Genomic DNA, 18,381 nt, shown 5'->3' on the forward strand with positions numbered 1-18,381 from the left:
TCAATATTACTATAAATTCATTTTGCTGCCCCCTTATCAGTTTCTCTCTTAAAATAAGTTCTTTCAGAGTAATATTTCAATGAGGAATGACTCTGATGATGACTGATACCTAAGCTGGCCATTGGTCCCCTGCCATGTGACTTTGCCCTGTCCCTGCCTTGTACTTACTTTATATCAGTCTAAAGTATGAGGTGCGATATCGTTCTTACTTGGCTAGCAAAAGAATAATTCCCTTTGATAGTGTAATCCGCATGGCAGCTTATCTCATGGAAGGGACCCATATCTCTCAGAGGTCTTGTGCATTTTCTAATCCAGGCGCCGGGTCTCTTAGGAGTAAGTGGCAAGGTTATTTGAAAAGGTAAACCTTTGTGGACAGTCAGCCTCTCTATGCTTCATATTCCTGCTCAGATACTTAGAGTTGGACCCACTGTTGAATGTACGATTATAATTGAGTCCACCAGAGGGAAATTGGTTTTAAGAGCTCGAACGGCTCCCTGTGTGATTCCAGCATCTCAGTGGTGAGATGCCAGGCCCCTGCACCGTGGAGCTCCTTTAGCTCCCCGGCCATGCTCTGGGGCCTCTCGCCTGCCTAGCTTCCTGCTGGAGCATAGATGCTGTTCTTTCCAGCCAGAACGTGCCTTGCCTCCTCTTCAACTTGCCTCTTTTCTTTCCATTCTTCAGAACTCAGCTCGGATGTTGAAGGAAAAGAAGTTTTTCTGATTGCCTCGCTATAATACCTACCCTTGTTTAAAACCTGTTGCACTGAATTGTACACTTAAAATTGGTGACAAGGGTCAATTTTATATGTATTTCACCATACACCCCCCCCCTTGATTGCACCTTAATTTTTCTTTCTTAGCACTTACTAGAGTTGTAAATCACTGATTTTGTAAATTTGTTGTTTGCTGTTCTCCTCTACTAGAACTCAGGTTTAATGGGTTGAGAGGGACCTCACCATATTCTCTGTAATGCATAGCATGGTGCTGGGAGCAGAGCAGATGCTTAAAATTGTTCAGTGAATAATGAATTAGAAGACAGGTCAGAGAGCCACAATTTCTGCCCTTTCCTGAATAATTTCCTGTCCTATGCCTCTGAACTATCTTCCTACTCCACGTTCCTACTATCTTCCTACTCCACGTTCCAAGGTTGTCCAGTAAATACTGATTGACTTATCAGTGAATAAGTGTCTTCTTACACTTAACATCATACTAATAAAGTCTTTATCATCTGCCTTTTTTCTTAAATTTCATGTATGTATGGCCAGACTCCTTTAAACCATGGCACAGCCGGCTCTGCTGCATGTTCGTCTTTCACAAGGCAGTATGCTGCCCACATAGTATGGCTATACTGGCTGAGGTTCTGGAGGGTTGCATGAGTCCCATCGTAATGTCAGGTCTGAGATATGCAGGAGCTTCCCAGCCATGTCTGTGCAGGACAGACAGCTTGGCTCTTCTCAGAACGACTTCCCTTGTTTCAGGAAGAAAAGGTATGGTGCAAATGTGAGGTGGGAAGAAGCCATGCAGTCGTTTATTGAATGCCAGCAGTGTGACCATCTCTGAGAACTCCTAGATGAGCTGGACAGAGGTCCTGTCATCAAAGCATTCAGCTCTACTGTTCGTTAGATTTTAAGATCACAGTAGGGGAATGTCAGCCATACCTAGAGATTTTATATATGCAGCTTTTCTATTGACTGTGAGTATTTTTTCTAGTCCTGTAGTTTTTTCTATAATGAGGGTGTGCTCTAGGAAGGTCACCATTTAAAATTTCTTTGGGAATATTCACGTTACAATGAAGAGAAAACTGCTAGGAAGGATAAATGTGCTTGTCCTTGTTGCTTCCTGGGCAAAGAATGGAAAACGGAGGACATGGACAGTGAGGCAAAAGCCGGATTGGCCGTGGCCTTGTGTTCAAACATTGAGATTGAGGTTGAGAAGGCATCTCCTGTTTTGACTAAAATGACCGAGTTGAGGTGAGAGCTATGGACGGTAAGTGCTTGTACCAACCCTTCGAAGGCAGCTGACCATTTGGAGCTGAGAACTCTCCCTTAGCTTCTCAGTGTGAGTTCCATTCGGGGGCATCCCAGAAGTCCACCCAGGAACGTCCGGGGGGAGATGTGAGGGGAAGGCCAGCCTGAGGAGCCAGGTGCTGAGCCCCGCCCTGTGGCCCCCTGCCCTCGGGATCGCCGAGCCCCCCGGCCCCCCGATCGGCCCTGAGCACCACCTCACCACTGTGCTCTTGCTCAGGTTCCTCCTGATGATGGGCGTGCTCTTCTGCTGCGGAGCCGGCTTCTTCATCCGGAGGCGCATGTACCCCCCGCCGCTGATCGAGGAGCCTGCGTTCAACGTGTCCTACACCAGGCAGCCCCCAAACCCCGCTCCAGGTCAGCCCACCCCTCTGTCCTTGTCTCTCCTCTCTGCAGTTTTTGTGTCTCTGCAAGCATTTAAAAAGGTCCCTGCTATCGGATATGCTAAGAAGAGTAAATTCAGGCCATATTTATTCAATTAAGTTCCGGTGATCAACCTTACTGTGCATTTGTGCTAATGAAAAGTGTGGATTGTATTTCTAATATGTTTACCTAATTAGTGGTGCACCTTTTATGCAGTTCATATATGCATATAGTTTGCTCTTTTTCCTTAAAAAATCATAGCATGTATAAATTTCTATGTACAAACAGCAGTGTCTCTGTCATTCATAATGCATCCGGGCTAAATATTAATGATGCTGCTAAATGGTGATTTGCTTAGATATTATGTCATTGCTGATCATTTGTTTTCTCTTGTTTTGCTTTTTATTCATTCATTCAAGAAGCATTTATTATGCAATTTACTAGGATTCTGAGTACTTATAAATAGTGCTGCTCGAGACATTTTTGTATAAGTTACATTTGGCTTAGTTAGGGAATGTTAGTTACCCAAAGTGGTGCCACAGAGTCAAGAAAACTTCGTGGTTTCCTAATTCTTACAAAATTGCTTTAACTTACCTAAAACTCTCAGGTACTATGGTAGGTGAATTCAGGCTTCCCTCAGGACACAGGCTGGCTCCCTGTTAGGGAGGTTACTTGTGAGATGTTTCCCTTCCCTTTGAGGGAACCACCTGAGGAGGAAGGGATAGAGGGGTGGTTAGGCATTGCTCGTTAGAGCTCCCGTTGTTGGGCCACCGTGTGCCGAGGCTCGGTGGCAGGCCTGCCTCCTACACACGCTGCCCTGCTGCTCCCTGTCACTGTTTCCACCTGGAGAGCTGAGGGCGGGGGTTCTCTCTATGGATCGCACACCACACCTCAAGTAGACAGTTCTAGGAGCAGTTCCTGCCGTGGTCTGTATGTCCTAGAGAAGTGCTACATACAGTATAAGGTTTATAGTTAATAGCACTGTTAACTTAAAATTTTGTGAAGAGAGTTGATCGTACATGAAGTGTTCTTATCATCATCATAATAAATATGGGGGTGATGAATAGATTTATGGCATATATTGTGATGATGTCACTGTATATATTTATTTCCAGACTTACCAAGTTGTATACATTAAATATGTTCAGCTTTGTGTAGGTCAGTCATAACTCAAAAAGGTGGTTTAATAAAAAAAAAAAATTAGGGGGATTGAGAGTAAGAAGTTTTCTCTCACCTGTTCACATGAGGACATGCTGTTCTCAAGATGCAAAGGGAGTAGAGATGGACATTTGTTGATTAGTTCTTTTACACCAGATACTCCTTAGTTGTCTTTTTTTTTTAAATCTATTATTTTTTTCAAATGTTACTAAAAGATCTGACTGGTATTTTCTGTAACATTCAGAGGTTGCTGTATGTTAAACTTTCAGAGTAGTCCCACTTTTCACATGTAAGTGGATTTTTATTCTTTCATGTTTGGAAACACTTGAATAGCTTCAAATTTACACTCTAGCACAGGATGAAGTGCAAATTTTTCGGTTGAAATTGAGGAGGGTGCAAAATTTAATTTCATCTGAATTAGCCTAAGTCAGTCCTTTGATTTTTTTTTCTTCCAAGAAAGAAACAGTAGATCAGACGTATGAGTCAAAGATTTATAAATTTCCTCCTTTTTTTCTTTAATCACTATGTTGATTTGTAGTGCGGGGAAAAGCAGTCATGTCACAGATGCAAGACGCCACGTGTCCTTTGTCCACAGTACTGGCCAGGTGTCAGTTCTGTGGTCCCTTTACTGTCAGGGTGAACATGTGGGGGGCATCTGGAGCCCCGGCTGCATGCCACATAATTCTCCTTGAATGTCTATGGCATCTCGTATTTCCAAATGACAGTGCAGCATGTCCCCCATGTGCCGTCTTTCCCCGTCCTGCCTCTTTTCTGCATGCTGGTGCTCCCTTCCTGAGGTCCTCAGCACCCTTATCAACCGCACCCAATAAGTAGGTATCAGATTCTCATTTTATCCCTGAGCTATGGCTGCTGGAAGTTTCCCAGTCACTGATGTCTTCGAGCTCTTTGTCTCCCACAGTGCCACCAGAAAGTTCTTGATGAAAAAAAAAAAATTAAAAAGCACATAGGTCATATTATTCTTTTGCTTTAAGGTTCTCTGCTCACTTTGCTACCAGCACGTCCACACTCAGCCAAGGACTCAACATCCTTTACAGCCTCATCCCTCCGCCCACGGACTTGCTTCTGCTCAGTGCCCTATGTCAGCCACTTGGTCTCTCATAGCCCTGCTGTCTCACTGGACCCCTGCATGTGCCCTCTGTCTGCTGTCTGCCTGGAAAAGGCCCCCTTAGTGAAATTGTCCCAAGCCACATCTTTGTTGCCTTTCCCTTCTGGGTGCTTTGCCAGGTTCTTTAACAGCATTGATTGTAGTGAGTTTTAATCCCTCTTATGTACTTCGGACCCTTACGGAGCCCATGATTCAGTAGGATTACATCTCCGGCACCAGATGGATTCACATCTGCCGGCTGAGTGACCTGGCCAGCCTGGGGTCAGGATTATAGGGGCCACACTCGGAGCCTGGAGCCCTGCCGTGCTTGAATTGCTCGCTCAGCCCATGTATCCGCACAGCTACTAAGGTGCAGCAGGTACATGGGACACTACCCCACAGCCTGGGTTCCAGCCCTCACTCACCCACTTGTGCAGCATTGAGTCATATGCACAACTGGGTGTGAAAGCCTATATGGTGGCACAAATGACCATATAGTCATCAAACGTGGCGAGAGCTACAGAGGCAAATTGAGGATGTGGGGAAGCCATGTATGTGGGAGGCTGTCTGGTGTACAGGTAGGTGGGACTGAATGTTTAAGTGGGGGTGAGCGGAGAAGGAACGAGGGACCAGGAAGTGGGCAGGGAGGACCCTGTGGTCTTCCTTTCACACCAGCCTTTAACATGCCCACCACGTCTCTGGAGCTCCAGTGCTCCAAACAGCTGTTGTTGATGTCCTGTGACCACAGGACCAACTGCAGGACACCACTGAAGGTGGCATAAACATAGGAGCCTCGGGCAGGGGAGTTCCAAATAAAAAAGAGTCTCTTTGTAGACAGCAGAGAAAGACTAGAAAGGCCAGTCAGCAGCTGTTGAGGGAGAAGCACAGCCTCTCAGACATCTCAGGTAGTGTGGTTTGGCCCCATTCTACCTGTGGTTGGAGGCATTCTCAGGAGTGGGGGCCGTTCATTCCCTCCAAGACCTCTCATGATGCACTGACCATTGGAGCAGCATAAGAGCCCATTCACCACTTGTTGAGAGCATTGGTTTTGGTGAATCACCATCTCTCCCATTTGTGTACTTCATACAGGCCAGTAGCAGCATGAGATAGGCAGTCTCGAAATAGACCAGAGTGTCGTATGAGAATAAGACTTGCTGGGAGCTTTGTCCCATCACTCAATAAACTTTGCTTCACTATTATTCAAAAAAAAAAAAGAGAGAGAGAGAGAGAAAGAATAAGGTTTGCTTTTTTGTTCCACGGGAGTCGGCAGTTTCCATAATTTCACTATAAAATCAAAGTCGGTGTCATTTGTTCACAGCGCTGAGCTTGGGAGCAACACAAGTGGTTTGATTTGATTTTTTAGAACTAGTAAAAAAAAAAAAAAATAGGGCCTGTTGGCTTTTCAGTGATTCCAGTGTAGATACCCCCCTCATCCTGTCAGTGGGATTCATCCTCTCTGCAGCTGTTTGTGGAGATCCTGTAGCTCTCAGGGCACCGTGCCCTTGGGAATGTGCAGTATAAAAAGAAGGACATGCAGAGCTTGGCACTCTACGGAGAAACTCAGTGCACTAACGTGACATAGTAGGTTCACAAGGTCACTATTATGTCCAGTGCTCAGGAAAACAGTATCTTCATGAAACACAGAATAGCGTTTGTGGATTTGCTAGGGAAATCTCTTCTGCTGACCTGGGGGAGGGCAAGTGTATTCTGGTGAGCTTTGCTTATTCATGAAGAAGAAACAGCAGAAGGTTTTAGAGAACCTATACTTGTGCACTGGGGGACAGGGAGAGGGTAGCAGCTCATAGCCTGGCATGCAGAGGGGCACACGGTGGTGTTCCAGCTGGGACCAGCAGCCCAGGCCAGTGTGGGTGAGTGAAGAGAGGCAGATCTGTACGCTGCAGAGATGCTCCTAACTGGAGGATTGTGGCAGCATCATGGTTCTAGGGGGCTGATGCAGGTTCGAGCACGACTTGGGGGAAGAGACTGACACACGAGGCGTGCAATTGAAGTTCAGAGGCAGGACTCCCAAAGAAACAAAGGCTGAAGCCCAAGGCTGCATTTAGCTCATTTGAGACTCAAGCTCGATGAGGGGGTATCACAGAAGCTGTGTTTTGGGGAACAAAAAAAGTCAAGGCACCTGAGCAGGCCAGGGTCCAGGTCCTTAGGGTTCTTAGGCACCTGGACAGCCCAAGGTCTGTGAGATCAGAGTGGTCCACTTGTTCTTCCGAGCCTAGGCACTTTCTATGCAAAATGGAATCATATGAAGCAAAGCACTGCTCGTTTTAGTTAATCTTTCTATACAGAGGTGGCCAAAATGCAACTTTACATACAGAGTTCTATAAATGCTGTAGCTCCCCAGATATTTCCACGCCATGCTGCTGGCAGGGGCCATGGATACATCCTCCTGGGTGGGGAGGAGAGATGGACTCCCTTCATTTGGAAAACATGAGCCCATGGGCAGCAGCCACTGTGTTCACACAGGAGGACGGGTGTGGCTAAGATATGGTCACGGCTGCCCTCTGAGAACTTGTAGAATGAGGGGGCGTGCAGGTGAGGACGAGGGTCAAAAGATACAAACTTCCAGTGATAAGGTAAATAAGTTCTGAGGACGTAATGCACAGCATGCTGACCATATATAAGCTGCTAAGAGGGTAGATCTTCAAAGTTCTCATCAAAAAGAAAAAAAATACGTAACTCTGCAAGGCAGTTGATGTTATTGCAGTGATCATTTTATGGTATGAATATATGTAGCAAATCATTATGTTTCTATCTTAAATTTCTACAATGCCCTGTGTCATTATACCTCGATAAAACTGGAAGAAAAAAATAACTTTTCAAACCGTGGCAGAAAACACAAAAGCCTTGGCTAAAGCGGAGCTGTGGGAGGAGAGCTGGGCTGGATTTCAGGGAGACCTGAGCGTTGTTCTCAGCTGAATGTGGTGTGCACCAGATGAAGGTAGGGAAAGGGGTTACGGCGGCCACTGAGGAATGGGTGATTCCCTGTGGCCTCTCTTCTTTCTGGGGTCTCATGTGGCCACCAGCGTGAAGGGTGGGATCAAGGCCACGTAACTGTGGCAGGAGAAGTGTAAAGCTGCGTTTAGGGAAGAGGGTGGGGGGCAACGTTTAGAGTGTGGATCCTGACTGTGTCATCACACCAACAAACAGAGAGAAATTGGAACATTTATGGTGTTCATGTGATTGGTTTCCTTTTTAAATGGTTTCCTTTAATAGTGATTAACGTGACTAACACTGATTAAAAAAAAACAAAACAAAACAGAAGAAGATGGAGCATTCCGTCCAGTATTCCACTGGGAGATGCATCCTTATTCCTGTACAGCGGCGCATTTACGGCGAGTTTGTTGACGGTTTCCTGGCAGTTTAAGGTCTCGATCTTATACTAGATCTGTCCGCTTGCAGCAACTCCAGTGGTCGGACCACATGACACCAACGGCAGGAAAATGGAAATAATGGGGAGTGTGTTTTGATAGTTGAATTGCCCTCCCAGGCAGAGCTGCAATTCGGTCTGGGGACAACCTGTTTGTTGGAGCCAGTGGAATAAACAGAATTCTTCTTCAGTGTGACGGGAGGCAGGGGTGGGGGGGCTTCAGGGACGTGGAGGTGGCGATGAGACAGCCCCGCCGCCTCTGTCCGCATCTCTAACCTCTAACCTCTGTGGCCCCGAGGTGTTCGTTTATGAACCGCGGCTGAAGGGACGTAGGTGAGCCCTGCACCTGCTGCCCGGCTGCGTGCCTGGCCCTCTGCTGCGCTGCTCGGGGGCGCCCCCTTCAGGATGAAATTATTTTAGAACCGATGGCTTTGGTGAAAGAAGGAAGGTAACTGGCAGTATTTAAGTGATGCGTTTAAAAGTCATAAATGCCAGTGTCCTAATATACTCTCACAGCTACCAGAATACTCCCTGCCAGTCCATCCCTGGGGGCAGAAGGTGACTCGCTGGCCAGATAATTAGGGCGAGCGAGGAACTGTGGTTCTGAGAGCTGTTTCGTCTAGGGAAGCCCAGGAATTCCTGCCTTAGAGCATGGAGTTCCTCCTTGCCAACCAAAAATATTTTTCCAGAAAGTTCGGTGTATCCATCTGATTTTTTCTCTGTCATTCTTACTCTGGTGATTCTCTCTAGCTTTGATGCCACCCCTTTCCTTTTCTAGGACACCTCAATCGTTATTTCTTATGATTTGCATTACTCAGTTTATCTAAAGTAGATATGTCTAGAACAGTCTGCCATCTAAAAATGGGAGTTTAATTTTTTTTCCTACCATTTGAAAATGTGAAGGTTTCCCCCCGCCCATAAAAACGTTTAATATCCTTAGCTACTACAAACAGATGACACACTCCACACAGAGTACAGTTCAAAAGGAAAGGCATTTTCTATAGCCGGCCCTGCTGGTAGGCAGTTCATGTTGTTGCCTTAATAACCACAGCATTTCCTTCTATGATCTTTGATCACTGGGGACGGAAACTTCTAGCTCATTTAGGTCTTCTGCTTATGATTCTCGGCTCAACCAATGATGGAGCAAAGACAGAGTTAGAGTCCCTTTGCTGCCCAGCCCACATTTTTTGAAACCTCTCATACTTCAGGGCAGATGACAGAAGTCTGAAGTGTGTACCTTCCATGGTTCCTAAGTGCAAAGCTGGTCAGACTGTCCCCACTCACTTCATTTGCATTTAAGATCCTTAGATTACCTTTCACGTCTGCTTCTTTGTCCAGACTTCTCCTGAGCTCATCATCATGAAATTTTCTCCTTAAATGTATTTGAAATGGCTGTTATTTGTTCTTTAAGAGCTGATGTAAGGACAGACGTGGGCCAAGCTAGACAGAGAGCTCCTTGTTGCAGAGAGGCCCCCGGAAGATGTATTGTGTACATACACCTCCTTCTGTCACTTGTCACATGTTTTAAGCACATGCACCATGTGTTAAGTGCCGTGCGTAGCCTCAGTGCATACAGTGGAGTTTAAACAGATGGCCCCTGCCTCTGGGCTCCCAAAGGACAGCAAAGCAGACTGGCAGCAGTGGTAACTCCTGACCTCTGATCAGTAGAAAAATGTGGAGGCTATAGACCCCGAAGTTAAATTATGAAGTTTGAAAGTTTTATTTTCCTATCTTGCACATTCAGGTGGCCTGCAGAACTTCACAGAAACACAACATGCATTTTTCATTGGTTCTGCTGTTTACCTTTTCTTTTGACCTTTTATAAACTTTTAATGTCCTCTAATACATTTCATCTTTTTTTGGAAGACTTTTACAGTGTTGGGGAGATACTTTAATATGTGTTTCTATCTGCTGTTTGATGTATTAATAATATTTTAACTCTTACAAAATACAAATCAAAACCATGAGGAGATCACACCTCACACCGGTCAGAATGGCTAAAACGAACAACTCGGGAAACAACAGATGTTGACGAGGATGTCTGGAGAAGGGGAACCCTCTTGCACTGTTGGTGGGAATGCAACCTGGGGCAGCCACTCTGGAAAACAGTATGGAGGGTCCTCAAAAAGTGAAAAATAGAACTACGCTATCACCAAGCCTTGTACTGCTAGGTCTTTACCCAAAGGATGCAGAAATACAGATTCGAAGGGATACATGCACCCCAGTGTTTATAGCATCATTACTAACAACAGCCAAACTATTGGAAAGAGCCCAAATGTCCACCACCTGAAGAATGGATAGAGAAGATGTGCGCGCATGCACGCGCTTTATTTCTCTCTCTCTGCCTCTGTGTATATATATATCTCTCCACAATGGAATATTACTCAGCCATCACAAGAATAAAATCTTGACATTTGCAATGTGAATGGAGCTAGAGTATATTATGCTAAGTGAAATAAGTCAGAGAAAGGCAAACACTAGATGATTTCACTCATACATGTAATTTAAGAAACAAAACAGATGAATATATGGGAAGGAAACAAAGGAGAGTGGGGGTGGACAAAACCATAAGAGACGCTTAAGGAAGGAGAACAAACGGGTTTATGGAGGAAGGTGGGTGGGGATCAGCTCAGTGAGTGATGGTATTAAGGAGGGCACCTGCTATGGTGAGCACTGATTGTTATATTTAAGTGATGAATCACTAAATTCCACTCCCCAAACCATTACTACACTATATATTAAATAACTAGAATTTAAATAAAAATCTGAAAAAATTTTTAACTTTTACATCTTTGTGAGGGAAAAGCTATCTAGTGGGAAGCCAAGCCAGATTTGAGACCCATGAAGGTAATAATTACAAAGTGAGCTTAGCAGTGGGTATGTAGCCAACCAGGGATACTTTATTAGTTCTCTTTGATTTATCATAGGCAAAAAGAAGGAGAGAAAAATCATACAAAGTCACAGTATCCTACTGGTCATCAGGTTCAAGCCCACCTTCCAGCTGATGAATAATTACTCTGTATTCTACTCCACACCGCCAAATTGGCCTCCCATCTGTCACCAGAAGCTTCAGTGAAAGAAAGCAAGCTCCAACATTATTTTTGCCACTTTTGGGCACCTCTCACCAGCATTTTTGTTCATGAGGCTTTTACAAACTGGAGAAGTGCATGTTTGTCCCCACGTTCAGTTAATAAAGGCTGGCTAAGAAGTCCGTACTGCTAATTTCCCACAAAAGGAACTCCAGTATTGAGTTTGACAGTTTATTATGCATCTGGGTAGTATCTACTCTTGGAATTAAAAGTAATATGTTGGAGCTCCTGGGTAGCCCAGTCGGTTAAGCAACCAACTCTTGATTTTGGCTCAGGTCATGATCTCAGGGTTATGGGCTCAAGCCACTCATCCGGCTCTGTGCTGAGTGTGGAGCCTGCTTAAGATTCTCTTTCTCCCTCTCCCTTTGCCCCTCCCTGCCTAAAGCAAATTAACATGTCACCATTCTAAACCAACATGGAAGATAGTAATAAACACTTTTTAAGGCACAAAAACAGACTAGATGAGAAGCATTGATGAGATGTAAAAACAAAATTCGGTAATAGTGGAGGACTGCCTGCAATACATATTACAGTGACTCCAAATGTGTTAAAACATCAAGTTGTGTTAAAAATCCAATTATATATACTGCTTCAGAGAAAGGAAAGCTGAAGAATATAACAGAGAAATAATAGGGGTGCATTAAGGGATATTTAGCAGAGAACGATCAAAGGTGATTTGATAGCCACACAGGAGAACCTTGAGCGAGAATCAGAGGTGGAGGAAGGGGAATCAGAGCTGGCTGTCACCATCTCAGTAGGAGGCAGTGGGGGTCTGGGCCCGGGCGGTGGCAGGGAGGTGGTGGCAACAGACAGGTGTGCATTCACCTGGCCTTAGAGTTGATGGGACTTAGGGAAGAGTTTGAGTGAACAGAGGGACCTAATCTCTAAGATGGGGAATAATATGTTATGAAGATCAATAGACATTTCTAACGTGTCTGGTTCTTGCTACTCGAAGTTTGACCTGGAGATGTACGTGCATCTCTGGAAGCGTGTTAGAAGTGCAGATTGTCTTGTGGCATCCCAGAGGTGCTCTGTCAGCATCTGCATTTTAACACGATTCCCAGCTGACCTGGAATGGGACCCACACAGAGGGGTCTAGATGTTTGATAAGAAAAAAGGCAGTGAGCAGTGGTGGCAATAACTAATCTCATCCAAGCTAAGCGTTAAAGCCTGTGTGAGAGGGGCGCCCAGGGCGCTCTGTTTGGGCATCTGCCTTTGGCTCAGATCGTGATCCCGGGGTCCCAGGATCGAGTCCCACATCGGGCTCCCTGCATGGAGCCTGCTTCTTCCTCTGCCTGTGTCTCTCATGACTAAATAAAGAAAATCTTAAAAAAAAAATCATAATAAAGCCTGTATGAGAACCTTTGAGATCTGCAGGACTGAAGTAGAATTTAGTCCTTATCTCTGTTGGGATGTGATCACTGTTGCTCTTTTTCTTCCTTGTGCTCTATGATTTGCTCTGTGGAATACCATTATATTCTTAGCACAACTATTCTAGCTTCTGTTTTTAAATTGTCAGTAGTGGGGAAAACTTTCCTTCACTCAAATTCTGATTTATACAGCCAGGAAAGAAAAAGTGAGTATTTTTTTTTAAATGTATATTTTATTTATTTATTCATGAGAGACACAGAGAGAGAGGCAGAGACACAGGCAGAGGGAGAAGCAGGCTCCCTGTAGGGAGCCCGATGTGGGACTGGATCCCAGGACCCTGGTATCACACCCTGAGCCGAAGGCAGACGCCCAACCGCTGAGCCCCCCAGGCATCCTAAAGTGAACACTTTTGATAGAAGATTTTATTTCCTACTAACCTTGCTCACAAAGCTTGTGGCTGCCTTTTCTTGTGGAACACTGGGGCTCCAGTATTCGTGTGTGTCTTAGCTGTATTTCAAGTCTTTAATCTCTGTAAACCCTGGCAGGTCAGCATGAAAGTATTAGGGACTAATACAGGTACTCCTTTTAACTCAACCCCTCCTTCTCCCAAAGAAGCAGTAAACCAGCCCCTCCCCCTTTTTTAAATGGATAATAAATGCAAGAGAAAGTATACAAAGTCATTTCTTCCCTGGTTCTCTTCTTTCAGCTTACCAGTATTACCAGTCTCTTGTTTATCCTTCAAGAAATAACTCATGATTTTCTGAACAGATACATATATAAAAAAGAAATCTTTTTCGTGCTGATAAAAAATAATTTTGGGGACACCTGGTTGGCTCAGTGATTGAATGTCTGCCTTTGGCTCAGGGCGTGATCCTGCAGACCTGGGATCAAGTGCCCCATCGAGCTCCCCGCAGGGAGCCTGCTTCTCCCTCTGCCTGTGTCTCTGCCTCTTTCTCTCTGTGTCTTATGAATAAATAAATAAAATCTTTAAAAAATAATAATAATTTTGTATTGTGAAGGTAAACTTAAGTTATGTATTGACTAAATTCAAGTCTATAAAACAAAAACTTAGAAATGAGAGGAAAGAACGTTGGGAACTATAGGAGTGCCCGTGCATTACTATGAATCTGATTAAGGTTAAAAATGACTGGCATATTTAAAAGAATTTTTCAAATTGTACACTACGAACAAAGTCTGAATACGTTTACAAAAGCAGAAATCACATAGCTCAGGGTGTGCTCAGTTTCATTTCTAACTTGATGCCTCCCTAGCAGATCTTGGGAATGTGACTCAGTTTCCCTAAATGGCAACTCTTTTCTTCCAGTTGCTCAGACCAGAAGCCATCTTGACATTTTCTCCCATCTGCCACCTTTTATTTAGATTATCACAGGGGCCTCCTAACTAGTCTTGCTTCCTACTTCCTTGCTCTGGTCTATTTCCAACAAAGCAGACGCAGTAACAGGTCAGAGCTTCCTAAGTGGAAGACTTAGAGCTCTCTGATCCCAGTCAGAGGTCTTCATAGCGCCAGCAAGGTCCCTCCATCTTAGGTCTCCCCCTCATACTGCTCTTCTGCTCCCAGGGACTTCTGCCGTCCTCCTGGCTCGTTCCGCTTCCCTGCACACTGGCCTCTTGCTTTCCTCACACCTTCCAGGCTACTCTGTTGGCATCTTTTGCACTGTGATTTCTTTTGCTTGAAAGGCTTTCTCTCCATCTAAACCCTCTTTGCCAGGTACACGCGGCTGCTCTTCCATCACCTGCCCCCCCGCCCGCAGGTGCATGGCTGCTCCTCTATCACCTGCGGGCCCCCCCCCCCCAGGTGCATGGCTGCTCCTCTGTCACCTGCCCCACCCCCAGGTGCATGGCTGCTCCTCCATCACCTGCCCCGCCCCAGGTGCGTGGCTGCTCCTCCATCACCTCCCCCCACCCCCCGCCCCAGGTAACCATGGCATGTCCTTCATCCCCCTTCCCCATATGCTCATGGTAGATTTCTTCATTTCTTTTAGGTCTTTTACCTTCTCATGAGACCCTCTCTGTGTTCACAGTGAAAAATTATATTCCCTTTCCTCCTCCCTTGTTTGCTTTTTTCCAACATCCTTGCTTTATTTTCATTTTTAACACTTAATATCAGTGAATATACTATTTTTTTTTATTATTTACTTATTGTCTCTCTTAGCTGCAAGCATTGTCAGGACAGAAATTTTGTTCTGTCCTAAGTGCCTAGAACAGTGTGGCATATAGTAGGGATTCAATATTTGTTGAGTACTCAAATGAATATAGGAATCACTGTGAATGCTAATACAAAAATATATGCAATGAATGTAAGTTGACTTCTAAGGGTACATTCATAGCCTTATTCTTGGTTAAAAGTTTAAAATATGAAAGCAAATGAACTGATCTCTCCTTAAAAGGGGTTCAGAAATCAGTAAACTCACAGAAAGCAATAAGAAGCAAATAATAAAAAATATAAATTAATTGCACAAAGCAGAATAGATTTGCAAATTTAAAAGTTAGTATTTGGGGGGATCCCTGGGTGGCGCAGCGGTTTGGCGCCTGCCTTTGGCCCAGGGCGCGATCCTGAAGACCCGGGATCGAATCCCACGTCGGGCTCCCGGTGCATGGAGCCTGCTTCTCCCTCTGTCTGTGTCTCTGCCTCTCTCTCTCTCTCTCTCTGTGACTATCATAAAAAATAATAATAATAAAAAAAATAAATAAAAAAAGTTAGTATTTGGTACAAAAGCAATAAAAGTAAATATCATTGCAGGTCCCACCCTTGATATATCTAATCAGTAAAACAGGGAAAAAATAAAATCATAAATTAAAACACTATAGGTCCAAAGAAGATGAAACATTACAAAGAAGTATTCATGAAATGGAAAGTCTTGGTAAGAGGGGAAAGTGTACATTACCAAAGATGCATCAGAACATTGAAAATTTCAGCAAACCAGGCAAGAGTTTGAAGAACTTTTCAAAGGATTCACTACCAAAATGACTCTAAATTCATATGGTATCTTTTTTTTTTTTTTATTTATGATAGTCACAGATTGAGAGAGAGAGAGGCAGAGACACAGGCAGAGGGAGAAGCAGGCTCCATGCACCGGGAGCCCGATGTGGGATTCGATCCTGGGTCTCCAGGATCGCGCCCTGGGCCAAAGGCAGGCGCCAAACCTCTGCGCCACCCAGGGATCCCCATATGGTATTTTTGAAACTTTTAAGAACCAATTCATTTTAACGATATATGAATTACACAACATATAGAAAATTATGGAAAAAAATTATGGAAATCTATATAATTTCTTTTATAAAACTGGTGTAACTTGGAAGCAACAATAGTTAACTTATACCGAATTGTGTTTAATGGGCATAAATGTAAAAGTCCTGGAAAGCTGAATTTAACAATGTGTCAAAGAAATAAGCCACCACGAGCACGCATTGATCTTCCTAAGAAAGCAGGGATCATCCAATATTAGGCAAGCTATTAACATTATAAGTTTGATCAAAAAGGATTTTGGGGGGAATATTTTCGAAATTCTCTCAAGCCTGTGGACACAGCCTGTTTCTGCCCGGCTTTCTCTCTAGTTTTCACATGTGGGATGAACTGTTCATTCTGCTACTTTGCTAAACGAGTCAGAAATCAGTCCATCTCCTCAGTTTCTCTTCTCCATGGGAGGCCAGATGGTCAACCAAGTCAGTGTTGGGTTAAGACTTATTCTTCTAGGGATCCCTGGATGGCGCAGCGGTTTAGCGCCGCCTTTGGCTCAGGGTGCAATCCTGGAGACCCGGAATCGAATCCCACGTCGGGCTCCCGGTGTGTGGAGCCTGCTTCTCCCTCTGCTTATGTCTCTGCCTCTCTCTCTCTCTGTGTGTGACTATCGTAAATAAATAAAAAATAAAAAATAAAAATAAAAATAAAAATAAAAAGACTTACTCTTCTAGCCAGATGAGCAGAGATCTAGTAGATGTGTCCGTGTGAGCTGGTGCCACCACCTACCTGGCCAGGTGCTCTGCGAGGGTCCATCCTCTTCCTCCTGCCCTTCCACCTGTGCCACAGACTTTCCTTCATGTTTCATCCCTGTATTTGCCAAGTGTTTCTACCTAAGGGTTCACGTTCCTTAGGAAATACATAATCCACCTCCTTTCCGTTCTGTTTCTTTAATATTCCCAAGGCCTCTCCATCTCCAATATTTAAATCCTATCCTAATTCCCAGCAATATCCATGAGTTGTGACTGATAACATAAAAATGCCAATTCACTTGGACACACTTGCCCATACGTCTCATTATTCTCCAGTATGAGGGGCCATGACGCACTGATGTTACAGACACAGCCCAAGGCACATCTCTGGTACAGAGACCGCAGCCCACCCTGCAGTCATCTGTGACAGGGAGTTGAGGTCATCTTTTTTTTTTTTTTTAAAGATTTTATTTATTTATGATAGACATAGAGAGAGAGGCAGGTTCCATGCCGGGAGCCTGATGTGGGACTCGATCCCGGGGCTCCAGGACTGCGCCCTGGGCCAAAGGCAGGTGCTAAACCACCGAGCCACCCAGGGATCCCCTGAGGTCATCTTTGAATGCCTCTGCCCTCAGTAGTGATGGATGCGGTTGGTGCAGACTTGGTGGGCTGGGGCAGCCTGTTCTTCCTGTCGTATCAGAAATGGATGTGTCTCAGGAAATTGTCAAGTGTGCCCAGCACAGTATAGCAGAGGCAAAATTCAAAGCAACATCACCATTCATCCCTCTTCATTCACCTCACATATTTATGCAATATCACACGCCACGGGACTCTGAGGGTTCCAAGATGAATAATCCTATCTTCATGTGTAGACAACTCGGAAAATTACACTGTTTTGGATGCTAGGCAGACAGGGTACCTAATCCAGCCAGGAAGGGAGTGGTAGGCAGTGAGATGTAACTTCCTGGAGTTGGTGATTCTGATCTGAAACTTGAAAGGTAAAGGGGAATTAGCTAGACAAGAGGCAGGGAGGAGGGTGGTAAGGAGATGGAGGGGTGGCCTGCATGTGGAACACCCAGAAAATGTTCTCTAGTGAGGGTGGGCGGTGAGGTGAGCAGGATACAAGCACGAGGTTCTTGTTGGGAGGAGAGGATAAGGCAGGGCAATAAGAAATAAGACTGAACTAAGAACCTGATTATCGACAGTCTGTTATTCCTCATAAGGGAACTTAGCTTATAGTCCCATGAGCCAACTGGTGAGTAGGGTGCCCCAACCAAGAATGGGAATAAATACAGGAAGTCTGACTCACGAGTGGAAAGGATGAGCTGTGAGTCTGCTGCAGTGTGTTTAAGAGACCTGCCTACATTTTGAGGAGCAGCCTGGCTAGAGGAGTTGGATGTGGGGAATCAGGATATGGGGTCTGGTTAAACTGAGAACTAGGCCATAGGTAGAGTGAAAAGAGCACTGAAACTCAAGAGCTAACTCCAAATGGGGGCTAATGATAAAGACGCAGAGAGGCTGTTGGGAATTGGGACAGCCTGGGGCTGGTAACCTTTCCATCTTGCGGGCCATATGATCTTCCTCAGGCTGTCTCCACCTCTCTCTGCATTTCCACTCCATTCTCTGCTACCAGCCAGATTCTTCTGCATTTCAAGAAAAGATTGGCCCAGCTCATCCAGTCACAAGTTACTGGCCAGTCAGCATAGTTGGGTGGTGGCAGGGTCACTGTTAAGAAAGCTTGGCAGCCAGATCATTCTTTAGCGTAGGTGGGGTAGTTCTATTTAGGAGGATCGGCTATCAACTGACATCTTTAAGACACTCATACTCACCATTGCTGAATCTAGAGTTCCTTCTCGAATCATGCTAAGACTCTCAATGAAAAGAGAGATGATGGCATTAAAGATTGAAATGACTTCAGTTTTCTGAAGACAAGATC

The 18,381-nt window shown here is 44.8% G+C and overlaps 1 protein-coding gene across 2 annotated transcripts in view; it reads left to right on the forward strand.

Moving 5' to 3' along the window:
* The window catches only part of VOPP1 (VOPP1 WW domain binding protein), a 99,512-nt gene that overhangs the window by 74,701 nt on the left and 6,430 nt on the right, over positions 1–18,381 (forward strand). For both annotated transcript variants that reach the window (XM_072791685.1, XM_072791686.1), the window contains exon 4: positions 2,244–2,380. In XM_072791685.1, the coding sequence (XP_072647786.1) occupies positions 2,244–2,380 (137 nt within the window). The remainder of the gene's footprint in view (positions 1–2,243; positions 2,381–18,381) is intronic.

Source organism: Canis lupus, chromosome 21 (genome assembly GCF_048164855.1).
Source record: "Canis lupus baileyi chromosome 21, mCanLup2.hap1, whole genome shotgun sequence".
Taxonomy (NCBI): domain Eukaryota; kingdom Metazoa; phylum Chordata; class Mammalia; order Carnivora; family Canidae; genus Canis; species Canis lupus.